Source organism: Podarcis erhardii (genome assembly GCF_964252035.2).
Source record: "Podarcis erhardii genome assembly, chromosome: 14".
Taxonomy (NCBI): domain Eukaryota; kingdom Metazoa; phylum Chordata; class Lepidosauria; order Squamata; family Lacertidae; genus Podarcis; species Podarcis erhardii.
This window is the reverse complement of record NC_138503.1, coordinates 7,154,430-7,181,465: the sequence shown is the minus strand read 5'-3', so window position 1 is coordinate 7,181,465 and position 27,036 is coordinate 7,154,430. Positions and strand designations below refer to the sequence as shown.

Below are 27,036 nucleotides of genomic sequence, written 5' to 3'. Positions count from 1 at the left end.
ATACAGTTATATACTGATTTGGTTATACTATTAGAAATACATAGATAATTATGAAATTATTGTGAGGTTTAATAAGTTAACTGTTTATAGGGGCTATATATCCCAGCAGCCCTGGCTTTGGAGAGGCTGGCCTTCCTTTTTCCAGAGGGAAGGGGGGGAAGATACAGTTGGTAGGCCCAAGCTGGACAGGTTTGCAGAAAGAACTGGCCGGGGCTGAGGAGAAACAGGCTGTTGCAAAGCTGGAAAAGGGGAACCAAGGACTGGAGCAGAACTTCAGGGATTCCTGCTGCAGGACTGAAGTTCCAGGTAGAGACTTTTTTAAAAATAATAATAATACAATTTATTAATTTTATAATAACAACAACAAAAATCATCAAAAATTTAACGTATACATCTTAATTGACTTCACGCCCCCTTCTGGTTCCATTATTTTATACTTAATCATGCACATCTATAGTGCATTATATTCTTAACAATCCCATTTTAAAATGTTATTCATGTTATTACAAATGACTTTTAGAAGTTCAACTAACGTAAAAAATCTTCATCTGGTTCGTTGGCAAACAAAGCAAGCAGGGTAAGTTACAGATAGGTAGCCGTGTTGGTCTGCCATAGTCAAAACAAAAAATTCCTTCCAGTAGCATGAGCTTTCGTGTGCATGCACACTTCTGAAGAAGTGTGTGAAGAAGTATCTGAAGAAGTGTGCATGTACACGAAAGCTCATACCTAGAACTAACAGTTGGTCTTTAAGGTGCTACTGGAAGGAATTTTTTGTTTCAAGCAGGGCAAGACATGGTCCTTCTGCAAGGTGTGTCTGTTGCCTGCCTTGGAAGGAACTACAAGACCTTCCTGAAGCGAGTTTTGTCAGCTTCCTCACAGCCTCCGGTTTGGTCCCTGCCAGGTGAAGCACGAAGTTAAATATCTCCGTCTTGGCATTGTTACAGAATGTGAATTTTGAAGTCTTTCAGTAATCCAAGTCTTTCAGTAATCCAAGTTTAGCTTAGAGAATTATGAAATTATTGTGAGGTTTAATTACTTAGCTTAGTAATCCAAGTTTAGCTTAGAGAGTCAGCAGGGCGAGCAGGGACTGCGTGCTGTGCCTGGGACAAAGAGCCATCTTCAAAGCCCTTGTCAGCCATGGAGCATGCTGAGGTGAGGGCAGCGCCTTCTCCCCATGCCAGGGTTAGTACAGAATTAGTACTTAACCACAAGCTTCCCAGCTGACTGAGCACCACCCACCCTTTCTGGGGAGGGTTGCCAGTATCATGGCTGTGAAGTGCTCTGAGCCCAAGAGTCTGGTGGTCCTTTAGAAACTAACATGTTTATCCCAGCAGACACGTCCCTGGCTGATGGACAGTCCCTGGTATCAGATGCCCACTCCTCAAGAGGCCAAAACACAGTGTCAGCACACAGCGACCCTGTTTTTCTCACCCCTATCAACCTGGTCTTGTTCTCTTGTAACCTAGAAGGAGAACAGAATTGAAATGTGGCAAAGAGTGATCACCTCCCTTAACACGAGTCTCATTCTACAAACCAGAGGGTGGGGTGAAGAAGAGAGATCTTGAGCACCTCCAAAGCCGTTCTGAAAACATTATCTCACTAAACTAGGAGCCTGCCACTGGCTTAAGTGGCCTGCAAATCAGTCTGACAGAGTGTTTAGAAATGTGTGTAGCTGGAAGCATCGCGGGCAGGCTGTGGGGATGTTTTGCAGGCAACTCTTGCCTAAGAGTTTTAAAGGTAAGAGCCACATTTCACACAGAATAAATCCAGGAAAGGGTGCATCTCTGGCCCTTGCAGATTTCTCTTCCCCTCCTCCACCCACCATCTGATGGCGGAGGAGTGGGGTGTGGAAAAGAGGCCCACCCACAGCCCTCTGGGGCAAATGGAGCTTGCAGCCCCCTTCTCTGGTTCTCCAGCTGCATTTTCTTTTTACACTAAGGTTGATATGGAAGAAACCAAGCATGTGAGGTTATGGTTACCAGATGTCCCCGTTTCCCGGGGACAGTCCCCAGATTTACAAATCTGTCCCCAGACAAAATCCATCCCCAGAATGTCCCCGGATTTAATGTCCCCGGATTTATATTTTAAGTGATGTAGATTTATTAGTAGGGATTTAATGTTGCATGATTGGTTCAGCGGCACAGGACACATCATATGGGCACAACAGCAGCAAGAATACTCATCACAAAGTATTGGAAGACACAAGATCTACCCATCCGGGAAGAATGGCAGACGAAACTGATGGACTATATAGAACTGGCGGAAATGACTGGCAGAATCCGAGACCTGGGAGAAGAGTCGGTAGAAGAAGATTGGAAGAAATTTAAAGATTATCTACAGAAACATTGTAAAATTAAGGAATGTTAGAAGGATGCTGGAATGAAGTTATGTGGTTTTAGCAGTAATGTTACAAAGGAGTATGTAAAAATGGATTGTTAATAGGTGAGAATGTAAAGTTATAATATATTAAGATAAACTATTAAGATAAAAGCAAAAATGGAAAGGATTTGCTGAAATAACTAATTGAACTAGAATACAATAAAAGGGAGGTGTGAGGAGGTCAGGGAAACAAGTAAATGAAAGACAAGATATGGAAAGGTTGATTTGTTTTTAATTGTTTTTACTTTTCTGTATTTTGTAGTTTTTGCTCTTTTTTTCTTATTCTTATAACTTTTTTGAAACTTTAATAAATATTATTTTTTTTAAAAAAAGACACATCATATGGGGACTTCCAGCGAGGCAAAATGGCGGGCGCCACGGCAGCGAGCAGCTCCTGAAGCCAGCCATAGCCAACTGCACTACCAGGCTCACTCCGGGCTGCTGAGACTGCCACTGTTGAGGGGAACTGGGGCGGGGACGCCTGGTGCATCAACTGGGGGAACTGCTGATCCCCCCCCCATGACCCAAATCAAGCCAGGAGCAAGAGCACCCGGCGACTCGGCTGACTGTCCAGCAGCACTCCAGGGCCAGGAAAACCCCGGAGCCGATGCAAGGAGAAGGAGGAGAGGAGAAGGAGAAGGAAGAGAGAAAAAGAGGAAGGAGAAAAAAGAGGGGAGCTCTGACCTTGCCACGCCGCTGCCGCTGCTGAGAAAAAGAGGTAGGAGAGGGCAAGGACATGTGGTTGAGCCCAGGCCCGACCCAAGCCTACTCCACGGCGGCTAGCGTTCCAAGAGAGCAGGCCGGGGCTCAGAGGAAGGCTGCGCGACAGAGGAGACCACAGAAGAGAAGATATTATTTCTTAATACTTTTTTTTAAAAAAATTTAAAATAACTTTTTTTCTCTCTTTTCAAAAAAAAAAGTGTCCCAGGATTCTTTGAAAAAATCTGGTAACCACATCATAGGTGAGAAGCAGAGGGTGTAACCTCAGATGTAAACTGGTGGCTGGAAGCATTTGTTTTGCTAACAGGACAGGCTTGTGGGCTCTCTGGTCAGCTGGTCCCTCCTGGGAGGCAGAGTGGTCCTGCAATGCTGGAGGTGAGTGATTGCAAAGGACTCCTGTGACACAGAGGAAAGGGAGTCAGGGCCTGGGGGGCTGGCTGGCTGGCTGGCTGGCTGGCTGGGGGGCTTGCACTGAAGATCAGCTCCACAAGGACTCCGGACCTCTTCTGCAGATCAAGCCCCAAGATGGAGCAACTGCATCACACCCCCAGACTGCCTTGACTCCTTTCAGCCGAGCAGCAAAAGACCAGTCCTAGGAAATCCAATGCAGATTCATTTCACTCCTTTCTGCCAGAAGTACAATGCCTACACGTTTCCATTATAGTGTGCAGCTACTCGCTGCATCTTGCCTCTGTAATAGAATTGGTAAATGGGCAGGGTGGGGGTTCTTGGGAGCAGCTGTTGGTTTTCCTGCAGTTTCTGTGCGTCGAAATCAAGAGGGGAAGGGAGGGCTGGGCTTGAGGAAGGTTTTGCGCTACAAGGCTTCAGCCCCTGTCCGAGACCAAGCAGCGCCCCCTGCTGGTCTCTCCCTGACACAACAGCACCTCCGTGACACAACTGGCAGTGGGAAGCATAGCTGGAAAGCAGCAGTGGGAACATCTGTGGCCCTCCAGATGTTGGGTTTGCTGGGAGTTGGGGGGGCAGCAACAAGGGACTGCAGCGAGATGGTGGAAAAGAATGAAAGGAAGCTATGGGGTGGAAGGGCAGACCCATAGATGTGCCTTTTTCAAAAGTAAATATTCAATATGTCTCATGCCTCCAGAATAATTAAAGCAGGGATTATAAAGCCTCTTCCCTCTTAGACAACAGAGTGAGCACATCAAAGTCTCTCTGCTTAGCTAGGAATATTCTCAAGAGCAAAAGGCATTTGGGGCAGCGGATGCCTTCTGCTCTTTCCAGGGGAATAGAGTTACATGGATGCTGCCCAGGTAAAGTTTGTATGCTATATTTTAAAATAAAACACTGATTGGATGTTTTCCAAGGAGTAGCAGGACAGGACAGAGCAACAAATCCATGCACCCACACTAGTGATCTTGGTATCTGTTATGAGCGGTGAGGCCCTTTTAATTACACCTGAATATTGGACCAAGGGCTTGTCCACACCTAACCTTTGCCCCTGTCTTTCTAGGCACAGGTCCATGCTTAAAAGCTCCGTGTCTAAGGGTTGTTGTTGGTTTCTTCTTCTTCTTTTACCCCAGGGAAAGTTCAGTTTGGGTGCTAGTTCCCTCTCTTTCTTTTCCCCGCCTTGCCCAATTAGGCTCCTTCCATCCACCCTCCTCTGCACATCCTTGTGGCTGCTGAGCCAGTGGCTGCCAGCTTTTGTTAGCTCCGTGGCTTGATGACAGCCAGGGGGGAATCAGGGTTCTCTTGCCTGGGCAACTTACCTGCTGTGCTGGGGTCTGAGGCAACTGCTCGCTGCTTCCAGAGAGCCTTGCTTGGCTGTGGGCAGAGGGGCTGTTCCAAGGCCGCCCCCAGGTTCTCTCTCACCCTGTCTTAGCACTCCAGCTGTATCCTGGGCCATGCACAATGAGGGAAAGGGAAATTGCCCCAATACTGTCCCCCACTCCAGTGAAAACCAAAGGAGGTGCTGGCCTAAGGCCTCCCTGGGAAATAAGTCCAGCTCCTTGGGCAGTGGGGATAGTGGGGGGTGGGAGGAGAGAGAAAGCTGTGGCTCAAGGAAATGCAACATTGATGGATGTGAAGCAGCATCCATCTCCCTCCTGCTTTTGTTTCCAAAGGAAACAATAGCGCTATGTAAATAATAAAAGCATTTTTATTTATCGTAGAATATGACTTAAAGAAAGGGGGGGATGTGCCGGGTGAACATGATAAAAGAGGTGTGTGTTGAAAGTCCAGCAGGACCGGCAAGAGATGGTTGCTCTCTTCACCAGTGACACCAGTGCAGACCAGTGCTGGGAAGAGGCCTAGCTGACCTTTGGGGGCTTCTCTGCCTGTTCTGTGAGCCCTGAGTGACAAGCCTTTCCAAGTAGTAGCAGCCCCCATGGCTGCTCAGGAACAGGGCTTGGCTCTGTGGGACTTGAGACCACCAGCTCCCAGTTGCACTCCCCTCCTGACTGCGGATCTTAGCAGCACCCAAGGGTCTCTCTGCCTGAGCCCCTGAAGAGCTGCTGGACTTGAGCAAAACAGGAGGAGGAGGAGGAGGAGGAGGGGTCCACACTGGCTCAGGACCAAGCAGCTTTGGATCTTGAGCTGAGCCAGAGGCTGCACTGGAAGCAAGAAAGATTATTTATTTTAATCATTATTTATGTTGAAGATTTATATCCCACTCTTGAGCCAAAAAGTCTCCCAGAGTAGCTTGCATGCCATCAAAACAAGGCAGTCCCTACCCACAGCCATACAATCTGAAAAAAGCACACAAGGTGAAAGGGATAGGGAGAGAAGAGGAAAATAATCAAAACTCAGGCACCAGTTTAAAATCTCCTCCTCCTGGCCCTTCTAACAAGGGTCATTTGGACTCGCACCCAACTGTGGAAGACCCCCAAGAAGAAGTCAGTGGGCCAATTGTCCATTTGGACATGAAGCCTGGGGCAGGGCAGGCTTCTCAGCTCCGCTCCACCCTCCAGGCAAGGGAAAGCAGGACAGTCTTCCTCCAGCAGCCCTCCGTCAGGAGAAGAGGCATCCCTGGGGGGAGCGGTGGCAGTCCTTTGGATCCTGGGATGATATGCCCTAATCAGAGAGGACAGTGAGGAGAACCCTGGGAAAATCAGCGCCTGATCCCTGCTGGCTGGCAGAGCCAAAGTGGCAGCCCAGCAGCAGCAAGGCCCATGTCGAGGTCGCATTTGCATAATGGATAATCCGCAGCTTAATGAAGATCCGCTGTCAAAACATGCCATTTACACCGAGGCTCATTTGTTCCAAACATCACTCACTTTTCTATTTTTACCCGGCGGCACATCTCCAGCCTCAGTGCTCCTCATCCCCAAAGCCTCTGCAACGTCATCCCGACAACTTTCTGAATGCAGGATTAGAGGAAGCCTGGAAGGAGAGGCAGCAGCGGGTGTGTGTGTGGGTGTCTGTCTTTGTGTGTGTGCCGGGCAGCGGAGGCTGAGCATTGGCAGGACAGTAGACACCCCCCTCCCCACAACCTGTCAGTTACGGATTCCACTTCATGCATCTGGTCCAGGAATGCTCAGGCCACCATCCTACCTTTGGTGCCACAATATACTTGGTGGTTTTCCTTACAACAGACTAGCCCAGCTGTTGCCGCTCTGGAAATAACTGCACACACAGGCTCTGAGGTGGCACTGGGTGACAAAAAAAGGGGACCATGGTAGCACCAGGGAAGGACTTGGGGCAGATGTTGGGGGCCCCACTCACCAGAATGAGCAGGTGCAGGCAAGCTGCTGTGTTCTGAAGTGAGTGAGGAGACCTTGAATGAGCAAGAGAGGCCCGCAAACACCATCAAAAGTTCAGAGTCCAAAATGACCCATCTGCACTCCACCGGAGCCAAGTGGGGCCACGCTCTACCACTTGCCTGCCCATGCAGGGGGGTGCCCAGCCAGCCAATGCAGCCCTTGGCAGGTGAATCCCCTTGCCACCTGTGGAGAGGAGCGCTGGACCGGGCCATGCTGGGGTCGCCCACCCGCCAGAGGTGTTCAGATGGAAGTCCTGTGAAGAAGTGCATCTATCCACACATCATCCAGTGGAGGGGGGGAGTCCCCCTGATGCCTCAGCTGACCAATGGCCTCACTCTGGCTCTGCCACCACTTTTCATGTTGCTGCTGCTTTGGCAAAATTCATTAGAGATTTTGCACATGTATTCTCTTTGGAAACAGCCTGTCTCAAGGCTTGAGTGACCACGCGGGGCAGAATCTGCTTCCGGAGGCTGTCAGAATTCTGGATGGTATTTGGAAGAAGGCCCCAGGCCAGGACTCGGGAATTAATCTTTCTGAGGGGATGACAAGGTGGTATACAAATCAAATTATGAGCCAGCCATAAGGAATATTAAATCCGAATTTGGAAGGCAAAATAAACGAGGACTTTTGCGGCCAGCAGCAAAGGAACCGGCTGCCAAGACGCCTCACCTCGCCAAAACAATGCTTCTTTTTCCATTTCAGATCAATACTCATTTATGTTTCAGCAGACAATAGCAAAATGTAGATGGGCAGTTAACAAACCTCACCGCCGATATTTCTGCCTAAAGCTGAGAGAGTTGGCTGAAGAGTCCATGTGAGACTTCCTTCTGCACCTTCCAGGATCTGAGCCTCTAAGGAGGCTGGAAAGCAAGAGGCTGGTCTGTTCCCACTGGGATTAATTTCTTCCTGGGGTTTCTGCTGGGGTTTTTGTGCCTAAGAAAGAAGAGCTCTTGGACTCCTAATTATAGCCACAAATTGATTTTCAGAGTCAGGCGCAGAGAACCGGCACTGAGATTTCACCTACCTGACCTTTGCAGTCACAAATAAGTGGGACAAAGGCGAGAGGCTGCTGGGTGGCATCTGGGTCAACTTTTTTCTATTTCTCTCCGGCAGGCCTTGATTCTCCTGCTGCAACCAGATTGCAGGAGCGAAAAACAGTGCTGTCGTTTATCCTAATCCAAGCCCCAAGAGTGAAGGCAAAGGAGAGATGGGCTTACATTGCTGGTTTAGAGCAAAAGACCCAAACGTGAGAGTGGAGAGAGCCCTGGGCAGGGGACAGCCTGTTTCAAAATATGTTGCACAGCAGAGCTTCTGACACCAGAGCTGTCTCCTTTGTCGCTCCCCTGAATAATTCCCAGCTGGGCTGTTTGCTACCATAGCCTCCAGTCAGACCGGCTCCTCAGTTGGCTTCTTAGAGGGAGGGAAGGAGGGAGCACTCTGTTCTGCCCTGTTCCTGCCCACTCCCATGCTGGAAAACGCAAAATTCAGAACCACCTGTCTCATTTTTTTCCCTCCGGGTGGAAGAGAGTTTTTAACTAGGGATGGCACCCAAGCAGGCTGACCCTCAGGAACTGCTTAGAGGGGAAAGCACCTGTAAGGCACCTTCTTCTGAGACCCCCACATCCCCCCCTTGGCCCCTGCTCTGAAGACAGTTCATGGGAGGCAGACAAGCTTTGTGTGACCTGGGCTCCCTGTAGGACGTAGCCTCTGCTTCCTCTTGAATCCTCACAGATGACTGGAGCTTCAGGACATTTGTTGATGAATGCATGCAGCCGGTCCTGCTGGCCTTGGGCTAATTAGGCCTCTCCTGATTCTGCGTGCGAGGGGCAGCAGGTGCTTCTTCCTAAGGGAGCCAATCCTGGCCAGGAGGGGGAGATTCTGCTGCTGCTGCTGCCTCCTCAGAAAGAACTAGTTTCCAAAACTGCTCAAGGGAGTGAAACGTCTTTGTGTATTTGGCGACTTGTTTTGAAAAGCTGGCTGACTCACAGGGTTTGGGCAAAACCGCTTCTGGGGTCTCTGTGTCCTTGGCTGACAGCACCTTCCCCTGACACAAATACTGCTTTTGTCCAAAATGCCCCTCAGAAAACAGAGAGCGAGGAGGGTGCAGAACAGACCCTGCTGTGAGAACCAGCCACTGGCAGGGTGGGGTGCTGGCTCCCTGGAGCCCTTTTCCAGGACTTGCCTACGTTTCCGGGCTGGGAGAGGGACCATGAAATCCCCTGTCCCCAGGGACTCAGCTAGAAGGTTGGTCCACAACAGGGTTTTGCACAGAGCCACCTGGCAGAGGGCCTTGAGCAGCCTGCAGTCAGAATAAGCCCCCGCAAGGTTGGGGAGGTGAGAGCTGCTGCTTTTGCTGGGAATGGAGGTCAGGGGGAAAGGGAGGCCTAATTTTATATGCCTACAGAATTAATAGATGCAATAGAAACATCCTTCTCTTGGGACAGAGACAGCTGCTTCTAATGCGTTTGCAACTTTATCAGATTTACTGAGCCACACTGACATACTTAATGAGTTTAAACACGCACACACACATACATAAATTAATTTACACAAAGATAGATTCTTACTTGCAAATTGCATTTGCCAGCTTCATTGACTACCTAAAATGAGTTATCCCCCCCGCAAACCCGTTTTCTTTATGCAGAAATCACCAAATATCTCAGGGGGTGTCAAATCTTTTTCTGCCATTTCTGCTGAAAATGTAAACAGATTTGATGCAGAATCACTTTCCCTTCGTGGCTGTTTCCCTAGACTGGGTTGGTGAGGAGGAGAGAGGCTGGGAGCTAAAGTTTTCTTTCTGGAGATTCTCCAGCAGGGGAAGGAAATGTTGATGGGTCTGCAAAAGCCCACCTCCGTTTCTCTTTTTGCATGAGCCAGGGCTAGGCAGAGGGCAATCCATCCAGTCCCCTCCTCTTGAAATCCACAAGAGATTTGCCTCTACCTTCAGTGGGAGATGGATTGCAAGCCAGATTAATGCAAGTCACAAGGCCTCCTCTCCCTCCCCCCCCCCCCAAGGAGAAGCAAGTTTGGCTGGGGTTTACCTAGAGCAGCCTTCCCCATCCCTGACCATTAAGCATGCAGGCTGAGGCTGGTGGGAGTTGTAGTCCAACAAGACCTAGATGTCATGGACTGGTTGCACACAAAGGAATGGTGGGAGGAACCAGCTGGGGAACCACCAAGGGAAGAAGTCTTGGAGCCCAGGGAGTGGAGGTGGGAGAACGATGAGTGGTCAGAGGGAAAAGGAGAAGACTGGGAAGAAGTAACAGGGCTTAATGAGCTGGGAGAGTCGGTGACAGAGAGGAGTCCAGAATCAGTGGTAGAAGCCAGAGGCGTCTTTCCCATACAGCTTAGTGGTTTGTTGCGCCAGGGCGCCGGCCTCTCAGGGATGCCCCAGTGAATGGGGGAGCTGTGTGGCTTTGCCGGTGGCCTCCCCTTTCCCTGCACGCCTGCTAGCTGCTCCCTGTCAAACATATGCTGCTGGGCGCGCAGCTTCCCTCCCAAACCTCTGTGGGGATTGCTCTACCACAGCGGCATGGGGGAGAGTTGCGCACACAGCCCCCCCCAATGGCTGGCAGTGCGCAGCTTCGGGGGCCCCCACACTATCTGTGGTAATTTGGGGGCACTGAGCAGATATTTGCACCCTGGCGCTGCATCTGCTAAAGACGGCCCTGGTAGAAGCTGAAGCAGGCAAGTGGGAGGAGAGAGGCCAAGAGGCAGAGATGAGTCTGGCAGTTGAAGAGTCGCAGGTATCTCCCCCCTTCTGCTGTGACAAGCTCCCCTCCCCGCTTGTTTCCCAGAACCAGAAGAGAGCTAAAACAGGTGGAGCGACAGCAGGCTGCATGCAGTCTCTTATTGCTTGGAAGAAGCCCTGGAAAGGAGGGAACTTAAGACAGCCGTGAGGAGATAGAGACTTCCAGTTTCAGCAAATGATTCATGGGGCCAGACCTACTGGGAATGAGCTGATGTGCTCATTAGGCCTGACACTCAGCCAAGTTATCTGAAGATTGTGTTTCTGCTAATAAAGGGTTAACTCCAACTTTGACAGTGTGATTTACTGAGGGTTCAGTACACACACCTGGAACACATCTGGATGAGGGGGCTGCCCTTAGGAGACCAGTATCTAGCCAGGCAGATGAAAGGAGAGCTTCACTATACAGTTGGAATTATACTCAGATTGTTAAGCCAACAAGTCAAGGTTAAGCATTAGTTATATATCTGAACAGCTTAAGTGCTAAATTCCTTCTCAAGATTTGTGTTTTCCATCTATCCTGCTTCCTTATACAAAGTCAGACTATTGGACCCCAGTTTGGTGCCGTCCAGCTGTTTTGGATTACAACACCCATCAGCCCCAGCCAACATGATATGGGGCAATGGATGGTGCTGTTATCTAACATCTGGAGAGAACCATGTTGGTTTTGCCCACAAGGTCAGACGAGCTCTTCAGGGTCTCAGTCAGGAGTCTTGCACAGGGAGATGTTGGCAGCTGAACCTGAGTTCATGACTGCCAGTGAGCTGCGAAGGAAAGAGCTTGTCCCTTGAGACATTGACCTTTAACGTAACAGTGATAAAGGCAAAGATGAGAATCATCAGCAAAGCATGGCATTCAACTGCAGAAGAGCTCACAACTCTTCTGCCTCCTACGCAGTGTCCTCACAATTTGTTTTTGAACCAAGAACTTGCTTTTCTGGTACGTGAGGAGCATTCACTTCATCTGTTTTAGTGAGTTACTATGTATTTGTAAAGGGGGAAGTGAATTTTTAATAGGCTCCAGAGAGACGCCTTGCATAGATCAGCTTTAATATTTAAATATACAACGGGTCTTATGATGAATCATGGCTAAAGGGACTGGCTGGGGAGACAAATGCTCTTTACTCATCTTGAACGCATTTCCAAGCCCACCATCCTTCACTCTGCTGCTTACAGACACAAGTATAAATTGCATGTCAGTTTAACACAAGGGGGGCAATTTGCATTCTATGACCAATTTACAATAGCAATAATCTATAAGCTCTGTTCTCTGGAAACAGCTCAGGAACATGGAAAGCTCCTTCTTCCCAGCTCAGTGCTGTATTGTCTGCTATGACTGGTCTCATGCAGACCCCGTCACCAGGTTCTTTTAGCTGGATTGACCCTGCCTGGGGCTTTCTGCATGCCAAGGCAGCTGTTCTGCTGCTGAGCAGTAGTCCCTTTCCAGCTGGATCTTGAGGCCTTCTGCCAGATTTCTCAGTGTCGATCTGGTCCCAGGATCAGGTATCCCTTTGTAACTAGAGAGAGACAATTGGTGGCTACAGAACTGTGGCAGCCAACTATGGGAAAGTCATTAAGACAGAGCTTGCCAGGCCTAGGACTCTAGAACACATAGGCAAAGCACATTCCAGGATGCTGTGAAGAAGGTGTTAAATCATAGCTGCACATTTATTATAGAAACTATGTTTTTGTTGCACTTCTATGCTATGGAGCATTTCCGATATTCAAAGCAATTGGTGAGGTGGGTTAGGCTGAGAGGTTGTAATTGGCTCAAAGTGACCATGTGAGCTTTACAAAGGAGCTGGAATTTGAACCTGGCACCTGAGTGTGTAGGGCAGGGGGGCGGGGCAACACTGAGCTTGCACAATCTTCCTTGGTGTCAGTATTGGAATGCTAAAAGCAGGTAGAGTCAAGTTCCAGAAGGCACAAAACACTACAACTTGATTTTTGCTGACTTTATTGTATGAGGACTACAGTGTTGTGTTTAAAAGTCTGGTTTTGTACATTTTTCAGATGAAGCCAAATTTCTTCCATACCATCACCTCCATGAATTGGGGGGGGGGGTTGTGTGTGTGCAAATTAACGGTTCAGGTCAGGTGCCAAAATGTCTTGGGCTGGCCCTCTTCCAAAGCGTTACTGATTGCGATTGTGAAGGCAAAACTTTGCAACCATGGCTAGTAGTGACTGTTTGCCTTCTCCTTCATTGTCTGATCCTCCTTTAAACCCATCCAAGTTGTTAATACACTGTGGTGGTGTCCAGACCAGACTAGGACCCAGGTGTCCAGGGTTCAAGTCCCCTCTTGGCTATCAAGCTCCCTGGCTGACCTTGGACCAGGTTTCGGGCTCTCAGCCTAGCCTACCTCACAGGGTTGTTGTGAGGATAATTTGGAGAGAGGAATTGCATCTTGTACACCAATTTGAGTTCCTTGGAGAAAATACAGGGTTTTCGTGTAATAATACAATAAAGCACCAAGAAAGGCATATAGGTGCACAAACATGTTTTAAAAAGATGCCTGGAGGTGGCAAATGTGGGTGAGCACCCAGGCAGGGAGAAGGTGGCTCCATAATACAATGAAGCCCCCCCCCTTTTTTTTTAAGAAGATCTAATACACCGTGACCAAATGATGGACCACTAGCCAGCCAACAACACCTGGGCAAACAGGTGAGTTTTAAGGAGCTGCCAGAAACTGGACCACAGTCCTGGCCTGTCTTATTTTCTCGATTATCCAGAGGGATGCAAAGCTGGGAGGATTTGGGGAAACTCTTAAGGAGAGCCTAGATCCAGCTGCCTGAGCCTTCTGCTTGGGGGTAAATGCAGGGCTGGGCCAGATGCTTGGCAGCTGCCTGAAGTCGCCCAGTGGTGCCATGGGCCTGGCAGAGAGAGCGTTCCTGGAGCCCAGAGCCCATTGGCTCCAGTCCTTGGCCAGGCTCTGACCTCACAACCAGCTGGGGAATCCTGCGGAATGTTTTGTATCCTAGGAGGCCAGGTGAGTTCTAGGAGGCTTGGGTCAGTTGAAAGCCAGTTGGATCAGTTAGCAGCCCATAAAGCAGCGATCCTTCTTTTGTGGTCTTGAAAGCCTTTTGTGGTCTTTCTGGCTCTGAAGATCATTTTCATAATGTGCTGCTGGTGACATAGAAGATAAAGTCATGGGAAAGGGGGGAGGCATCCTGAAGATTTGTGCCCCCACTACATGCCTAGTTTTTAAAGATGGGGAGTTTTCTGGTGAATTTTCTGAGTTTCCTTTTTTGTCACCATCCAAATTGCAACAGAATTGCAACAGTTGGAGTCCCGTAGCAACATCTGGCGGGAACCAGGTTTGGGGAGGCTTGATGGAGAAAACATCAGGGTAATTTAGCATCGTAACACTGGGTGACTGGCCAGGGGTTTATCCTGGGCTCTGATCAGGAGTAGCCAGAATCAGCCACTCACTGTCCAATGTGGAAAGTGGAAATGAGGACCTTGTTAGTTAGCCCTGGGGATCAGCTCTGCACTCTTTGAAAAATAAGAAGTAACTGGGGGCGCCTTTTGTCTGTTTAAAAAGTTGTAGTGACTTGGCACAGAGTTAGTTAGGTGTGGTTTTTCTAATTTTTTTCTAATTTTCATTTATATTACAACAATAGTTCAACTATAATTCTAACATTTCAAACCTCAACTTCCTCCCCCCTCTTTCTGTGGTTCCTTATATTTATTTTCACATTTTCTGCATACTCCAAATTATCTTAACTTATTCTTTTAATCATCTGTTCTCATGTATATTTTTGAAACTGTAGGTTTTTGCAATAATCCCGCCAATGTCTTAATCTGTTTTCAGTTTATTTGTAAATATTCAATAACCCATTTCCATTCCATTATAAAATGTTTAGTGTCTTATTCTTCTTATTCTTTAGTTTCTTATTCTTTTGGTAAGCTTTGCCATTTCTGCATAATCCATTACTTTTACTATCCATTATTTCATTGGGACATCTACTTCTTTTCCATTTTTTGGCAAATAACATTCTTGCAGCTGTAACTGCATATATAAATACATTACTATACTGTTTAGGTAGTCTGATCCTATAATTTCCAAGAGAAAAGCTTCTGGCTTTCTTACAAATGTTATCTTAAACATCTTTTCAATTCATTATATATCATTTCCCAGTAAGCTTTGACCTCATTACAAGACCACCACATGTGAAAAAAATGAACCTTCTTTCTCTTTACACTTCTTGTGAGTGTTTGGGAAGGCTGCTCCCTCTCCAGCCTATTCCATCGGGCTACACTCACGCATACTCTGAGCAGCTCCCTGCAGCAAGTGGCGAAAATGGTTTTAAATGTTTTAAGCGTTCTTAATTTGCTGCACCTCTAATGGTGGTTTTTTATAATATTATTTTATTATTTTCTTTTTGCTTGGAGTGGGATAAATGTTTAGTCAGGGAGGGGAGTAGTTTAATTTTAGCATAATTGTTTCTTGCTTTGTTTTTACTTTCATTATTTTGTTAAGTTATTATATACTGTAGTTTGTATTTTGCTTTTTAAGGGGAAGGGTCAGGGCTGCCTGGGAGTGGGCCTCAGCCAATAGAGTGGCTGGGGCAGGTTCCACGGGGGGGGGGGGATGTTTTGGGACACCAGATCTCAGTGATCACGGGCAGGAGGAGGAGTTACGCTAAGACCAGACCATGCCATTACCGAGGAGGCAGGCTTAGTCGTTGCTTGAGGACTATCCCTGCCTCCAGGTCTGGTCCTGACCAGAAGGATACTGGAATCAACAAGGGAAACCCACATGACCTGAAAGTGTTGCTGTGCAATGCCAGGTCAATGATGAATAAAACCACTGCCATCCACAACCTGACTGTGGGTGGAGGATTTGACCTGGCATATGTGACAGAGACCTGGTTGGAGGAAGCAGATGGGCCTGTCCTTGCCGCTGCTTGTCCACCAGATTTCTCTTACGCACAGCAACCCAGGTCATGTGGGCAGGAAGGGGGGGTTGCAGTGATTTTTAGAAAGTCATTAGTCTGCACCAGGCGTCCCATTGAGAAGACCCAGTTTTCTGAGTGCATGTTCTGGAAGTTGGGCAATAGGGGCAGTACAGGATTCCTTTTGGTGTACCGACCTCCCCACTGCACCAAGGATTCCCTGCCCAAGCTGCTTCAGGTGTGGCAGATATGCTTCTGGAGACACCTAGTTTGGTTGTCCTGGGGGATTTTAACATCCACGCTGACACGACCTTACAAGGGGCCACTCAGGACTTCGTGGAAAGCATGGCCTCCATGGGGCTGTCCCTGAATAAGTTTGGCCCAACTCATAGCCGCGGACATGCCTTAGACCTGGTGTTTACCTCTACGGATGTTGGTGATATGACACTAAGTAAAAGCAAAACAAAATAAGTGCCATGGTCAGATCACTTCCTGGTGCAACTGGACTTCTCCGTGACCCTTCCCCTCTGCAGGGAGTTGGGACCGATTCGGATGGTCTGCCTCGCCACTTAATGGATCCAATTGGCTTCCAGAGAGTGGTAGGGGATGTTTTATCCCAAGTTGATGGCCTTTCAGCCGATTCCCTGGTGGCGTGCTGGAATGCAGAGTTAACCAGGGCTATTGACTGTCTGGCTCCGAAGTGCCCTCTCCAATTGCATGGAGCCCAGACAGCCCTGTGGTTTTCCCCAGAGCTGAGGGCGATGAAACAATCGTTGAGATGGCTAGAGCACTGGTGGCGGAAAACTCATTCTGAATCAGACCGGACACAGGTTAGAGCTCAATGTCGAGCCTACCAAGTGGCAATGGTGACGGTGAAGAGGGCCTTCTTCACCGCCTCTATTGCATCTGCAGAAAACATCAGCAGGAGACTCTTTCAGGTGGTTCACAATCTATCAAAACTACCTGGGTCACCGGGTCCTGGTAGGGACCCCAAGATCTCCTGCAATGCTTTGGCAAAGTTTTTTTGCAGATAGTCGCTCAGATTTGAAAAGAGGTAGACTCCACCATGGGAGCAGGGCTGGGGCAGGAGAGTGCTAGAGTTCTGTCTAGTCATGTTACGTGGGATCAATTCCAATCTGTTACCTCCGAGGATGTGGAAAGGATGCTTGGACAAGTGACACCAACCACCTGTCTCCTTGATCCTTGCCCATCCTGGCTAATAAAAGCGAGCGGGGAAGGGCTGGGCGATGGGCTCTGTGGGGTGGTGAATGCTTCCTGCCTTCCCAGACCCGCTGAAAGAGGCGGTCATTAAACCGCTTCTTTAAAAAAATCTGTAGACCCGGCCAATATGACCAACTATCGTCCAGTCTCAAATCTACCATTCTTCGGCAAGGTGAATGAAGGCAGTGAAGGTCCTGTGTGAGTGCCTGGAGGTGGTTAGAGGATGGGTGGTGACTAACAGATTGAGGTTGAATCCTGACAAGACAGAAGGACTGTTTTGGGGGGACAGGGGGTGTATGGGGGACTCCCTGGTCCTGAATGGGGTAACTGTGCCCCTGAAGGACCAGGTATGCAGCCTGGGAGTCATTTCGGACTCACAGCTGTCCATGGAGGCGCAGGTTAACTCTGTGTCCAAGGCAGCTGTCTACCAGCTCCACCTGGTATGCAGGCTAAGACCCTACCTGCTCTTGTTATCTCTAGCTTGGACTACTGCAATGCACGCTACGTGGGGCTACCTTTGAAGGTGTCCCAGAAACTGCAATTAATCCAGAATGCGGAGTGGCTGCCAGGACCACATAACACCGGACCTGAGAGATCTGCATTGGCTCCCAGTACATTTCCGAGCACAATTCAAAGTGTTGGTGCTGACTTTTAAAGCCCTAAACGGCCTCGATCCTGTATACCTGAAGGAGCATCTCCACCCCCATCGTTCAGCCCAGACACTGAGATCCAGTGCCGAGGGCCTTCTGGCGGTTCCCTCATTGCGAGAAGTGAGGTTACAGGGAACCAGGCAGAGGGCCTTCACGGTAGTGGCGCCCGCCCTGTGGAACGCCCTCCCTTCAGATGTGAAGGAAATAAGCAGCTATTTTATCTTTAAAAGACATCTGAAGGCAGCCCTGTTCAGGGAAGTTTTTAATATTTAACGCTGTATTGTTTTTAACACTTGATTGGGAGCCGCCCAGAGTGGCTGGGGAAACTCAGCCAGATGGGCGGGGTATAAATAATAAATCATTATTATTATTATTCATATGTTTTGTGAGTCTGTTGTTGTTTAGTCGTTTAGTCGTGTCCAACTCTTCATGACCCCATGGACCAGAGAACGCCAGGCACTCCTGTATGCCTGTTGTCTTTGTCCATGGAGTTTTCTTGGCAGGGATACTGGAGTGGCTTGCCGGTTCCTCCTCCAGGTGGATCACGTTTGGTCAAAACTCTCCACTATGACCTGTTCATCTTGGGTGCCCTGCTCGGCATAGTTCATAGCTTCTCTGAGTTCTTCAAGCCCCTTCGCCACGGCAAGGCAGTGATCCATGAAGGGGAGTCTACTAGGTGTTAAATACCATCTATATAACATTTTTCATATAATTTTCTCTTGTACCATAGCAAGTTGTAAATTTTATATTCGTATTCCACAATCATTCTCATGCCTCCATTTCTATGTTATGACCAATATCTATTGCCCAACGTATTGTTGAAGATTTCACTTCTTCAACCTTTGTTTCCCATAGTAATAACTTCTTATGCATTTTAATGTTACAGTCTAACAGATCTTTGCTTCTCCCTTCTTCCACAGAACAGCCAGAGTCTCAGATGGGAGAGCCAAGGCAGACCCCCTCCCTCCCCTCTGAGTTGGAAGAAGTCTTCCAGTACGATGGGAGCCTATGGAGAGAGACGGCCGGAACATCGCCACCTCTCTTCCAGCAGAGGTCCTAAGGCAGGAAGCCATCCATGGTGAGGAGGGTTTTTCTGTGGCTCTTACCTCAGGTCTCCTTCAGAAATATTGGGCAAGGGAGTTCAGGGGAATCTTCACTTTGGTAAAGCATGGGGAGGGAGAGAGTGCCTGGGAGATCAGCTGGGAAGTGGGTCCTTCTCCCTCCCAAGGGTAGCTTGGAACTTTTGAGTTCTCAGAAATGGCCAGGAGATCACTTTTCTCCAGACAAGTCCCAGAATGGCAGTGGTGGACTTTGGGCTCTCCAATTCCAGTGCCACCCTGTGCAACTCCCCCCCCCCCGACCCACTGCCTTCTCTGTTCCAAAGCATTGTTTTGGCACCCCCTGTAGTGCGGCACCCAGTGTGGCCACACCGGGCATGCTGCCCTAAAACCGCCAGAGCCATGGGGTGCTTCCTGGTGTCCAGGCTGGCAAATGGCCACAGCTCAGCGGTGGAGCCCTAGCCTTGCCTGCATGAGCCCCAAGTGCAGTGGCATCTCCAGGAAGGCCTGGGAAGGAGGGACCCCTGCCTGAGGCGCTGGACAGCCACCTGCCGGTCAGCATGGAGGTCACTTTGGGCCAGGAGGACCCAACTCCTTGGCACCCCACCAATGGCCACTCTTTGGGCTTTGCTCCCAGTTCAGGAGGAGAGCAGGATCCATCTCTCCTTGTCAGGCAGAGCCCAAGTCTTTTTTCAAAGAACAGCCCACTTTAGCTGCCTCTTTTCCAGATCCTGCTGAGACTCGGCCTCTACCTGACGTTCTTCCCCTTCTGCCCTCTTTGCACAGAGCTGTTTATGACAGAGGCCTCCCACCTGAGCTCCCTTCGTATTGTGGCCGTGCTCTTCTATCAGCGGCTCCATACAGAAAAACTCCTGTCTCAGGAGGAGCTGACCCTCATCTTCCCTGACCTAAAAGAACTGATTAAGATCCATGGTAAGTCTGTTTCCCCTCCAGACCGGTCCCCATTCTGTGGCTGGCCCAGGCCTCTGCTTCTTCCTGGGTGGGTCACAGGCAGAGGGAAAAGGGACAAAAAGAAAGGCACAGCATCCAAAGAGCTCTGCAGCAAGATCAGGCCCAAGGGGCCAAGCCAGACCTGCAGCCAGTTTTCAGTGGGCCCCACAAGCAGCAGGGCAGGAGCACAAGCGCAATGCCCCCCCCCCCAGGAACAGGGGTTGTTCAGAGGCATCCACTGCCTTGGGCTGGGAGGATGGAGGGGGCAGCCAGTTGCTGCCTCTAAGCCTAACCTACCTCACAGGGTTGTTGTGAGGATTAAATGAGCAGGGAATCCATGGACACCCTCTTAAGCTCCTTGGAGGGCAGGCTGGGGTGTAAATGACATAAACAAATGAAACCCACTCCCATTGCCTTGCTCAACCTCCCCTCCTGTGTTTCTTCCCTCCCCTCCCAGGTTCTCTGTCGGGGAAGATGAGGGATCTGCAGGAGGAATGGCCCCTCATTGGGGAGATCGGGGACCTCCTGCTTTCCCAGGTAAGGATCCCAGAGTGGGGCGGAGAGGCTGGTGGCAACTGGGAGGGAGCTGCCTGTGGGTCTCCAGTGGACTGGGGCCCTTGATTCCCTGATGCTCACCATTTGTGTTTCCTCTCCCCTGCCCCCTTCCTGCCTTCCCCCCAGTTTGGTGTGGCTGCAAGCGAGGAGCTCCGGCAGGCCGTCCTGAAGGGCAGCTTGCAGCAGGCCAGGATCCTGGAGATCCTTCAGGAGAAGCAGCAGAGGGATGCTTGGTTCAGGCATGTCATCCAGATAAGCTGTGAGAAGAGGAGGCTGAGCTCACGGAAGGGGCCTTCTCAGCGGCTGGCTGGGCACTGTCCCTGGGGGGCTCTTTTCCCATGCGAGGGGAGGGGCAGGAGGCCTGTCCTCTTCTCCCGGCTGCCCACTCCCTGGGCAAATGCAAAAGTGCAGAAGAACCAGCCAGATGATGTAGGTTAGGGGGGTAAACTCTAGTTCCATGCCACCCCAATCTCCAAGTGGTGCGAGATTGCAGGGGTTCCCAGGGCTTCCTCTGGGTTTGGTGTCCTTGGAATGAGGGGCAACCTTCTGTCTCACAGCTGCCCCAAAGGAGAAGCCCCACAGCAAGCAGGAGCTGAGCAGCAAGGCTCAGCCCACTGGTTTTGCTGCTTGTGACCCTGGAGGTGGCTGACTCTCTCTGGCGCCCAGATACAGGTTGTCTGTCTGCTTCCTTCTCTGCCATTCCCTGGAAAATGAGAGCAGCCCGGAATGCCACCCCCGCCAACTGGCCAGTTTCCTGGATTGAGCTGCAGCGCCTGGCCAGTTACCCTCTGCTGCTGAATCAGATCATCCAGCACACCAATGGTATGTCTCTCTTTCTCCAGATCTTTGTTTGTTGGGTGCGGTGGGGAGGGTGTCCCAGGAAAGCTGCACCTCTCCATGACTCCATGTTGGCGTGCTTCCTAATTTTGGGAGGTTGTGACACCCTAATATTGGATTCACCAATCACCTAAGCACTCACACACACACAATCACCTTTGGGTGGCTCAGACAATGGCTGTCACTTGTCAATAAATAGAAGGGAAGTCCACTCACCAGGAAATAGAAAGGAACCGACCCACCATTGTCTTCCAGCAGATCCTAGACAGTGGTGCCGTTCCAAGGTCAAATCCAAAAGAGGGACAGTTCAGTGCCATCTCCATCACACACACACACACACCTTTACCCAGGCTTGCACTACAAGGGTAGCCTGAACTTTCTCTTCCCTCAATGTCTCTCAGTGAGGAGTGCAAGCATGAGAAACAGATCCAAGATTTACAGGCTCATAGATCTGTCTGTGAATGTGCTTCCATCACTGAGCTCTCAGCCTTTTCACACACAAATCCTCCTCCCTTCAAGTCTTTGGTTTCAGCAGCCAATAGCAACTGTTACATGTTGCTAGCATTAAACAGTTGAAAACCTTTGTTGATATACTGCAAATCACCCAGAAATCCACCAGTCGATCACAGCCTCCCACCCACCCCCTCTAGCCTGTGGAAATATGCTAGTACATGGCAGCTCCATGCAGGATGTATATGTGCCAATATTTCTTCTTTAAGCAGAATAAGACTGCATGCTGGATTTTATAAGTCCTAAGGGGCTACCTGCCAAGCATCACTTCACAAGCCATTTATGCCTTGACTGACGAGCTGGCTGCAACAAGTAGTTCAATTCCAGGCACACATGTCTCTCCTGCCCAATGCTGATGCCCCATTCATCTCACTGGATTTGAATTAACAGAGTTGCATAAAAATCTAGTAAGAAACCATTCTCTTCAAGTCAGCCATTTTATTCCCTCCGTCCCAGTTTTGGCACAGAGAGTCCATTTCAATGGGCTTCATGTCGTCTTCTCTGACAGCTACACTCAGCGTGACCAAAGCAGAAGAGAGAAAAAACAGGGTTGCTTCTCACACTTTACAGACACAGAAATAAACAAATAGGCTCCAACAGAGATGCTGTCTAGGAGGCACCTTCCACTTCCATGGTGTCCTGTAACTGCTGAACCATCTTCTCTTCCAGCTCTTTGGATTTGCCTTGAAAAGAAATTAAAAATGCAAATTTTCAATTCCATAGTCCTCTGGAAAACCTCAGACTGCGGAACTCCTTCTCCTTCAAGAGGTTCTGCTGTGGCCTCAACACTGAACATTTTTAAACAGCCTTAAAAACCCACCTTTTCTTAATTAAGTCTAATCCATCTTTAATTGGCCTTTTTAATATAATTAATTTTTGCTGCATTTGTCAGGATTATTTATGGATTTTTTGCATTTTTGTGATTTTATAGTACAGTGATTTTAATTCGTTCCGGAGGTCCATTCTTAACCCGAAACCGTTCTTAACCTGAGGCGTGCTTTCGCTAAGGGGGCCTCCCGCTGCCGCTGGTGCACGATTTCCGTTCTCATCCTGGGGCAAAGTTCGCAACCCGAGGTACTACTTCCGGGTTAGTGGAGTTTGTAACCCAAAGTGTTTGTAACCTAAAGCATTTGTAACCCAAGGTACCACTGTATTTACTTCAGGCAGGCGAGGTCCCCAAAGGCAGCATACAAATAATTTTAATGAAGAAACCCCCTGTGGAATTCTCAGGGAAGCCCCTCTGCCTTCTGAACTGGCTAAGCTGCCCATTTCATATTACAAAAGGCTGCTTAGGAACAATACTCCTGACTTCCTGATCAGCCAGCCTCACCTGCATGGGGAGCCCGGAGAAGGTGGATGTTCTGCTTGACCTCCTTGATATCTTGTGCTTTCTGAAGCTCTTTCCCCTTCTTTAATCTGGGGTGGGTGGGAGAGAAGAGATGAGCAGGAACACTCTTATTGCAAAATCAATGAAAGTAAGAGTACAAGCAGATTTTAATAAATTGGAACACACATTTCATGCCTGTCAAAAAGAACTGAGATATCACTCACAGAAGTCCAGCTATTAGCAATGAAGAGGAAACCCATTCAAAAAAAAAAAAAAAAAAAAAACACCTCTCACAGCAAAGCACGTGGTCATATTGGGTAATTCCGACAATTATAACCTTGTAAGGCCAACCGCTTTTCCCACTTTCAACTGGTGCATCTTGTTCACTGATTTTGCCCCCAGAAACATCATGAGAAGCAAATTGTTCCTTCCAAATTTCTCCGGCATCTCAATGGACCCCAAGAGAACCAATTTGGGGGGCGGGGGAGAGAATTCAGTGCAAACTGTAAATTTTGCCAATTGTTTTAAAATAGCTCCACTCATCCGAACTGCAAAACGTTCACAATTTTACAACATGCAGCTGGTGTCAAAGCCCTCCACCCTCAGCTGATGCCTCAAAGGGAAAAGGGATTACCGCCACTCACCTGTTCATGATGAATTTGGCCTGCCGCCTTCTCTTGATCTCTTCTACTCTCTTCATTGCATCCACTGAAATAGAAAGACAGTGTAATATTAAAATTAACTGCATTTGAGCCATGACCTCACTAGTTGGTCTTGGACAGGCTCCCGCTCCACCTGTCAAGAGGGATAATACTGACTCATTTTACAGGGCTTTATTACAATTGAGCAACGTAGGACTTTGAACAAATGAAATGTTTATATCACGTGCTATGGCCTTCTGCACATGTTCACCAAATGTTCAGTACTTGCGTATTTGGGGTTACTGCAATTATTGAGTTATTGTTGTATTTACTTTGATTATGTACTTTGTGGCTTTATATTCCGATTTTATCCTGTGAACCTCCCTAAGACCTGCAGGTATAGGGCAGTATATAAAGTCTAGTATTAGTATTAGTAGTAGTAGTAGTAGCTATACTTGATAATTAGGTCAACTCCCACCCCACGATTCCATTTACACCATTAGAAAATGCTGGCACAAATTTCACAGGCACTTTTAAATTTCACATGCTGTGAACTACTAAGTTATGCTGGTTTAAAACAACAAGTTGCTAACATTACTTAGTGTTTTTTTAAATCCTGCCCCACCACATATAGGAATTGAACATACCTGTCTTATTCCAAAGCTCTCGCTGGTATTTCACGGGTTCATTTCTCCGTTTCTCAAACTCAAATGAATTGTCCTACATAGTTAAAAGCAGAAGAATTAGTGTCAGACAACTAAGTTTCAAGCTGGTGCCCCAAACACCTGTCTTCCTTTTGAAACATTTTTCAAAAGAGGCAAGTCCAGCATAACATTTGCAAATCCAGCATAGAACTCACAACTGCCGAGAGCTGCAAGCCAAAGGCAAGAAAATGACTTACCTCCTCCTGAACTGCATGTATCACCACTCATCTCTAAGACCATAATCAACAACAAGTCCCTTTCACAGCAAAAATGCCAACACAAAAAGGTCCAATCAGCAAACTTAAGTACATCCATAGTGGGTAGTTGTTGTGACTGTGATGTGATGTGGAGCATGGAGAATGCTCTGCAGAAACGTCACACTGGAAGGTAAAACATGGGCAAGTGGACCAAAGCTGAGTTCACCAAAAAGGAGGATCAGACCAAATGGATCTAACTAGTCCACCATTCCATTACCCACAATGCCAGAGATGTCCACAAATAGGACACGAAGGTATAACTGATGCTCCATAGAAGCTGATATCCAAAGAGAACCTGCCTCTGAATGTGGAACATTATGAATAAAAGCTTCTAATAGTCCCCTCAAATCTCTTACGCCAGTGAAAATCAATACATCTTGGGGCAGCAGACTTGACTTTGTTTGTTCAAGTTACTCTGTCATTTCAGCAGCTGCTCCACAGCTACAGGCCAGCAGTGCAAGCTCAGTGACACTTCCGTGCCTCAAAACCTTTAAATAATAATTTTACAGCACTCCTAGAATCCCACTTGCTTGAATGGGATTGGGGCACAGTCTGACTCGCACACTCACCACTGTCAATTCTTTCCCAGATGCTTTGCGGAAGGCTTTGGTCCATCTGACCTTCCTTGGATTCCGCTTCTTCTTGAAGTTTTTGTGGCATTTTGACTTGCAAAACCGAAACACCTGCAGGAAGAGAGAGCAAATAGAAAATGCCTCCCAGGTCAAAAAGCTGTGCCTCTGGCACAAAGGGGCCCTCTGGGTAGAGAGAGCCCAATGCCTGCTCCCCAAGGGGAGACAACAAGGGGCCAATCTGGAGCTGCCCCATTCTAGAGACGGATAATTAAGTGGCATCTCCTCCAGTGAGGGACTGCAGGCACACAGACCCAAGCTGGTGATCAGTCAACTGAGCCACACTTTTGCAGCCAAAAATGCTCCCCACCCACCCAAGGAGGAACAATCTGGGTTTCCCTCAATAATCTCTTTATCAACATTTATTGTGATGTTCAGATCCTGCCACTACAATCCAAGCAGCCTAGGAAACGGTGTTTACCCTGAAGGGCAGGAGTTCCCAGGGCTGCTTCTGGCCTGTCACTACCTTACGGGAGAAATCCAAGTGCAGAGCAAAACCTTCGGCTGGCACAACTGAGGTTTGTTAGAGACCCCTGCCGCCCTAGCAGTTTCCCCCAAACTTGGGTCCCCAGTTGTTCTTGGACTGCAACTCCCATCATTCCTAGCTTTCAGGAAAAGTGGTCGGGGATGGTGGGAGTTATAGACCAACAACAACAGGGGACCCAAGTCTGGGAAACACGGCAACCCACTTTTAAAAGATGGGGAAGCGAAATGAAAAGTGCGGTGGGTGGGTGGAGGGATGGTTCCTGGGCAGATGCGTGAACATCCCGCGAGCCGATCGGGATGCAACCGCAGCTGCCACACAGCCACGTCTGAATGGGGGGACACGTATCATGCGAGCCCTCGAGAGGCAGGCCGCTATGGAGGAGCCCTAAGGATGGGCTGCGGGTGTGACGTCTCCACAGACCGACCCGCCCTCCCCGCCACGTCGCCTGCCTGAGGAGGCGGCACTCTGCCCATGCTCAGAGGCGCCCTCACTCACCTTGCAGTCATTGCGGACGAACTGGACCCCGTGGCCCGGGTAGACGGGGCCGGAGCAGAAGTAGCACTTCTCCACACGCATCGCACCGCTTGGCGTGGAAGGGAAAGGGGAAAAAAGGGAGATTCCCCTTCCCCCGGACCGGAAGTTCCGCTGACGCAATTTCCGGAGCACGCCGCTAGAGCGTCTCCCTGCCGCAGCGCCTTCTGCCGTTGCGCCGGGAGCGGAACGAGCACGCATGCGCAGCTAAGGGCCCGCCGGCTTCGGCGTTGCCTTTGTGGAGGCGCCTGCAGCGCCCCCTCTGCGCGGGAGGGGAAGGAAGGCGGTCGAGGCACCACGCGGTGCTCCTTGGGGGGCTGGAGAAGGGAGAGAGCCTCCAAGCCGTGGGGCTGGGGGGGGGGGACATAAAAATACCCCCTCCTGTGGCCCTGCCTACCTCTCCCCCTGCAGTGGGCAGAGCAGCTGCTTGGCCTGCAGAAGGTGTGGGGTGGCCTCTCCAGGTTGGGCTTCGAGAGGAGAAGCCCCCGCCTGAGAAGGCGCTGGGGAGCCGCTGCCGCCGACAGGACCTTCCAGCCCTCCCTGGAGAGACGGCTGGGCAATGAACATGGCACCTTCTGCACGCAAAGCAGCTCTTCTATCACTGAACTGTGGCACTGAAAGGGTGGTGGTGGCAGCGGCGTAGCGTGGGTTGTCAGCACCCGGGGCAAGGCAAGTAATTTGCGCCCCTAACCCCTAACCTGCCGCAGCTGCCAGCTTCTTCTTGCTGCTGCCTGGGCTGGGGTATTTACGGTAAGGTAGCCACGGCGGCGGCGGCGGGTCCGTGTCAGGTGATCTGAGGCGAGTTGCCGCTGGCGCTGCCGCCCAAACGACGCCGCTTGCCCGGAGGAGGAGGAGGAGGGCAGAGAGGCGAGGAAAATGCAACATGGCCCAGCAGCTGCAGCGGCGGCGGCGGGGCTGTGAGGAGGGGCTGCCTGACCCGCGGGGACCGCGGCGAGCGCTGAGAGCCGCTGCCTGCCGGACGCCTTCAGCCCGGATGTGCGCACAGCTCGTCGGTTCCGCGAGACATGGGGCTCTGCTACAGCCTGCGCCCGAGGCTCTTCGGCGACTCCGGAGGCGGCGAGCGCCCCCCCCAGATGTTGCGCCCGGTGCGGCCGGCCCCCCCTGCACCCCCCCACGCTACGCCACTGGGTGGTGGTGAAAGAAGGTGAATGGGTGGGAGAGCCCCGGGTGAGGAGCAGGAGGCGCGGTCCCTAAGGGAC

General features: G+C 49.7%; 2 protein-coding genes and 1 long non-coding RNA gene across 4 annotated transcripts; 2 read left to right on the top strand and 1 right to left on the bottom strand.

The window, feature by feature from the left end:
- Window positions 1–1,463: 1,463 nt before the first annotated feature.
- Window positions 1,464–10,851, top strand: LOC309328964. Its single transcript, XR_014150960.1, has 2 exons — window positions 1,464–1,737; window positions 10,613–10,851. It is a non-coding gene; the product is annotated as an uncharacterized lncRNA (long non-coding RNA).
- Window positions 10,852–18,402: 7,551 nt separating this feature from the next.
- Window positions 18,403–20,827, top strand: LOC309328886 (rho guanine nucleotide exchange factor 11-like). 2 transcript variants are annotated; one of them, XM_081839369.1, is made up of 3 exons: window positions 18,403–19,387; window positions 19,796–19,875; window positions 20,020–20,827. In XM_081839369.1, the coding sequence occupies exons 1-3, from the start codon at window positions 19,318–19,320 to the stop codon at window positions 20,329–20,331; spliced, it is 462 nt and encodes a 153-aa protein (XP_081695495.1). In that variant the 5' UTR covers window positions 18,403–19,317; the 3' UTR covers window positions 20,332–20,827. The 2 variants fall into 2 exon arrangements, with proteins under 2 accessions (XP_081695495.1, XP_081695494.1); XM_081839368.1 differs by having other exon boundaries at window positions 18,411–19,320.
- A 747-nt stretch (window positions 20,828–21,574) lies between these two features.
- On the bottom strand, window positions 21,575–25,941 carry RSL24D1 (ribosomal L24 domain containing 1). Its single transcript, XM_081839342.1, has 6 exons — window positions 25,781–25,941; window positions 24,739–24,852; window positions 23,856–23,928; window positions 23,212–23,275; window positions 22,571–22,656; window positions 21,575–21,923 (listed from the first exon to the last, which is right to left on the bottom strand). Exons 1-6 carry the CDS (start codon window positions 25,859–25,861, stop codon window positions 21,850–21,852), a joined length of 492 nt encoding a protein of 163 aa, XP_081695468.1. The 5' UTR covers window positions 25,862–25,941; the 3' UTR covers window positions 21,575–21,849.
- Between the last annotated feature and the right edge of the window lie 1,095 nt (window positions 25,942–27,036).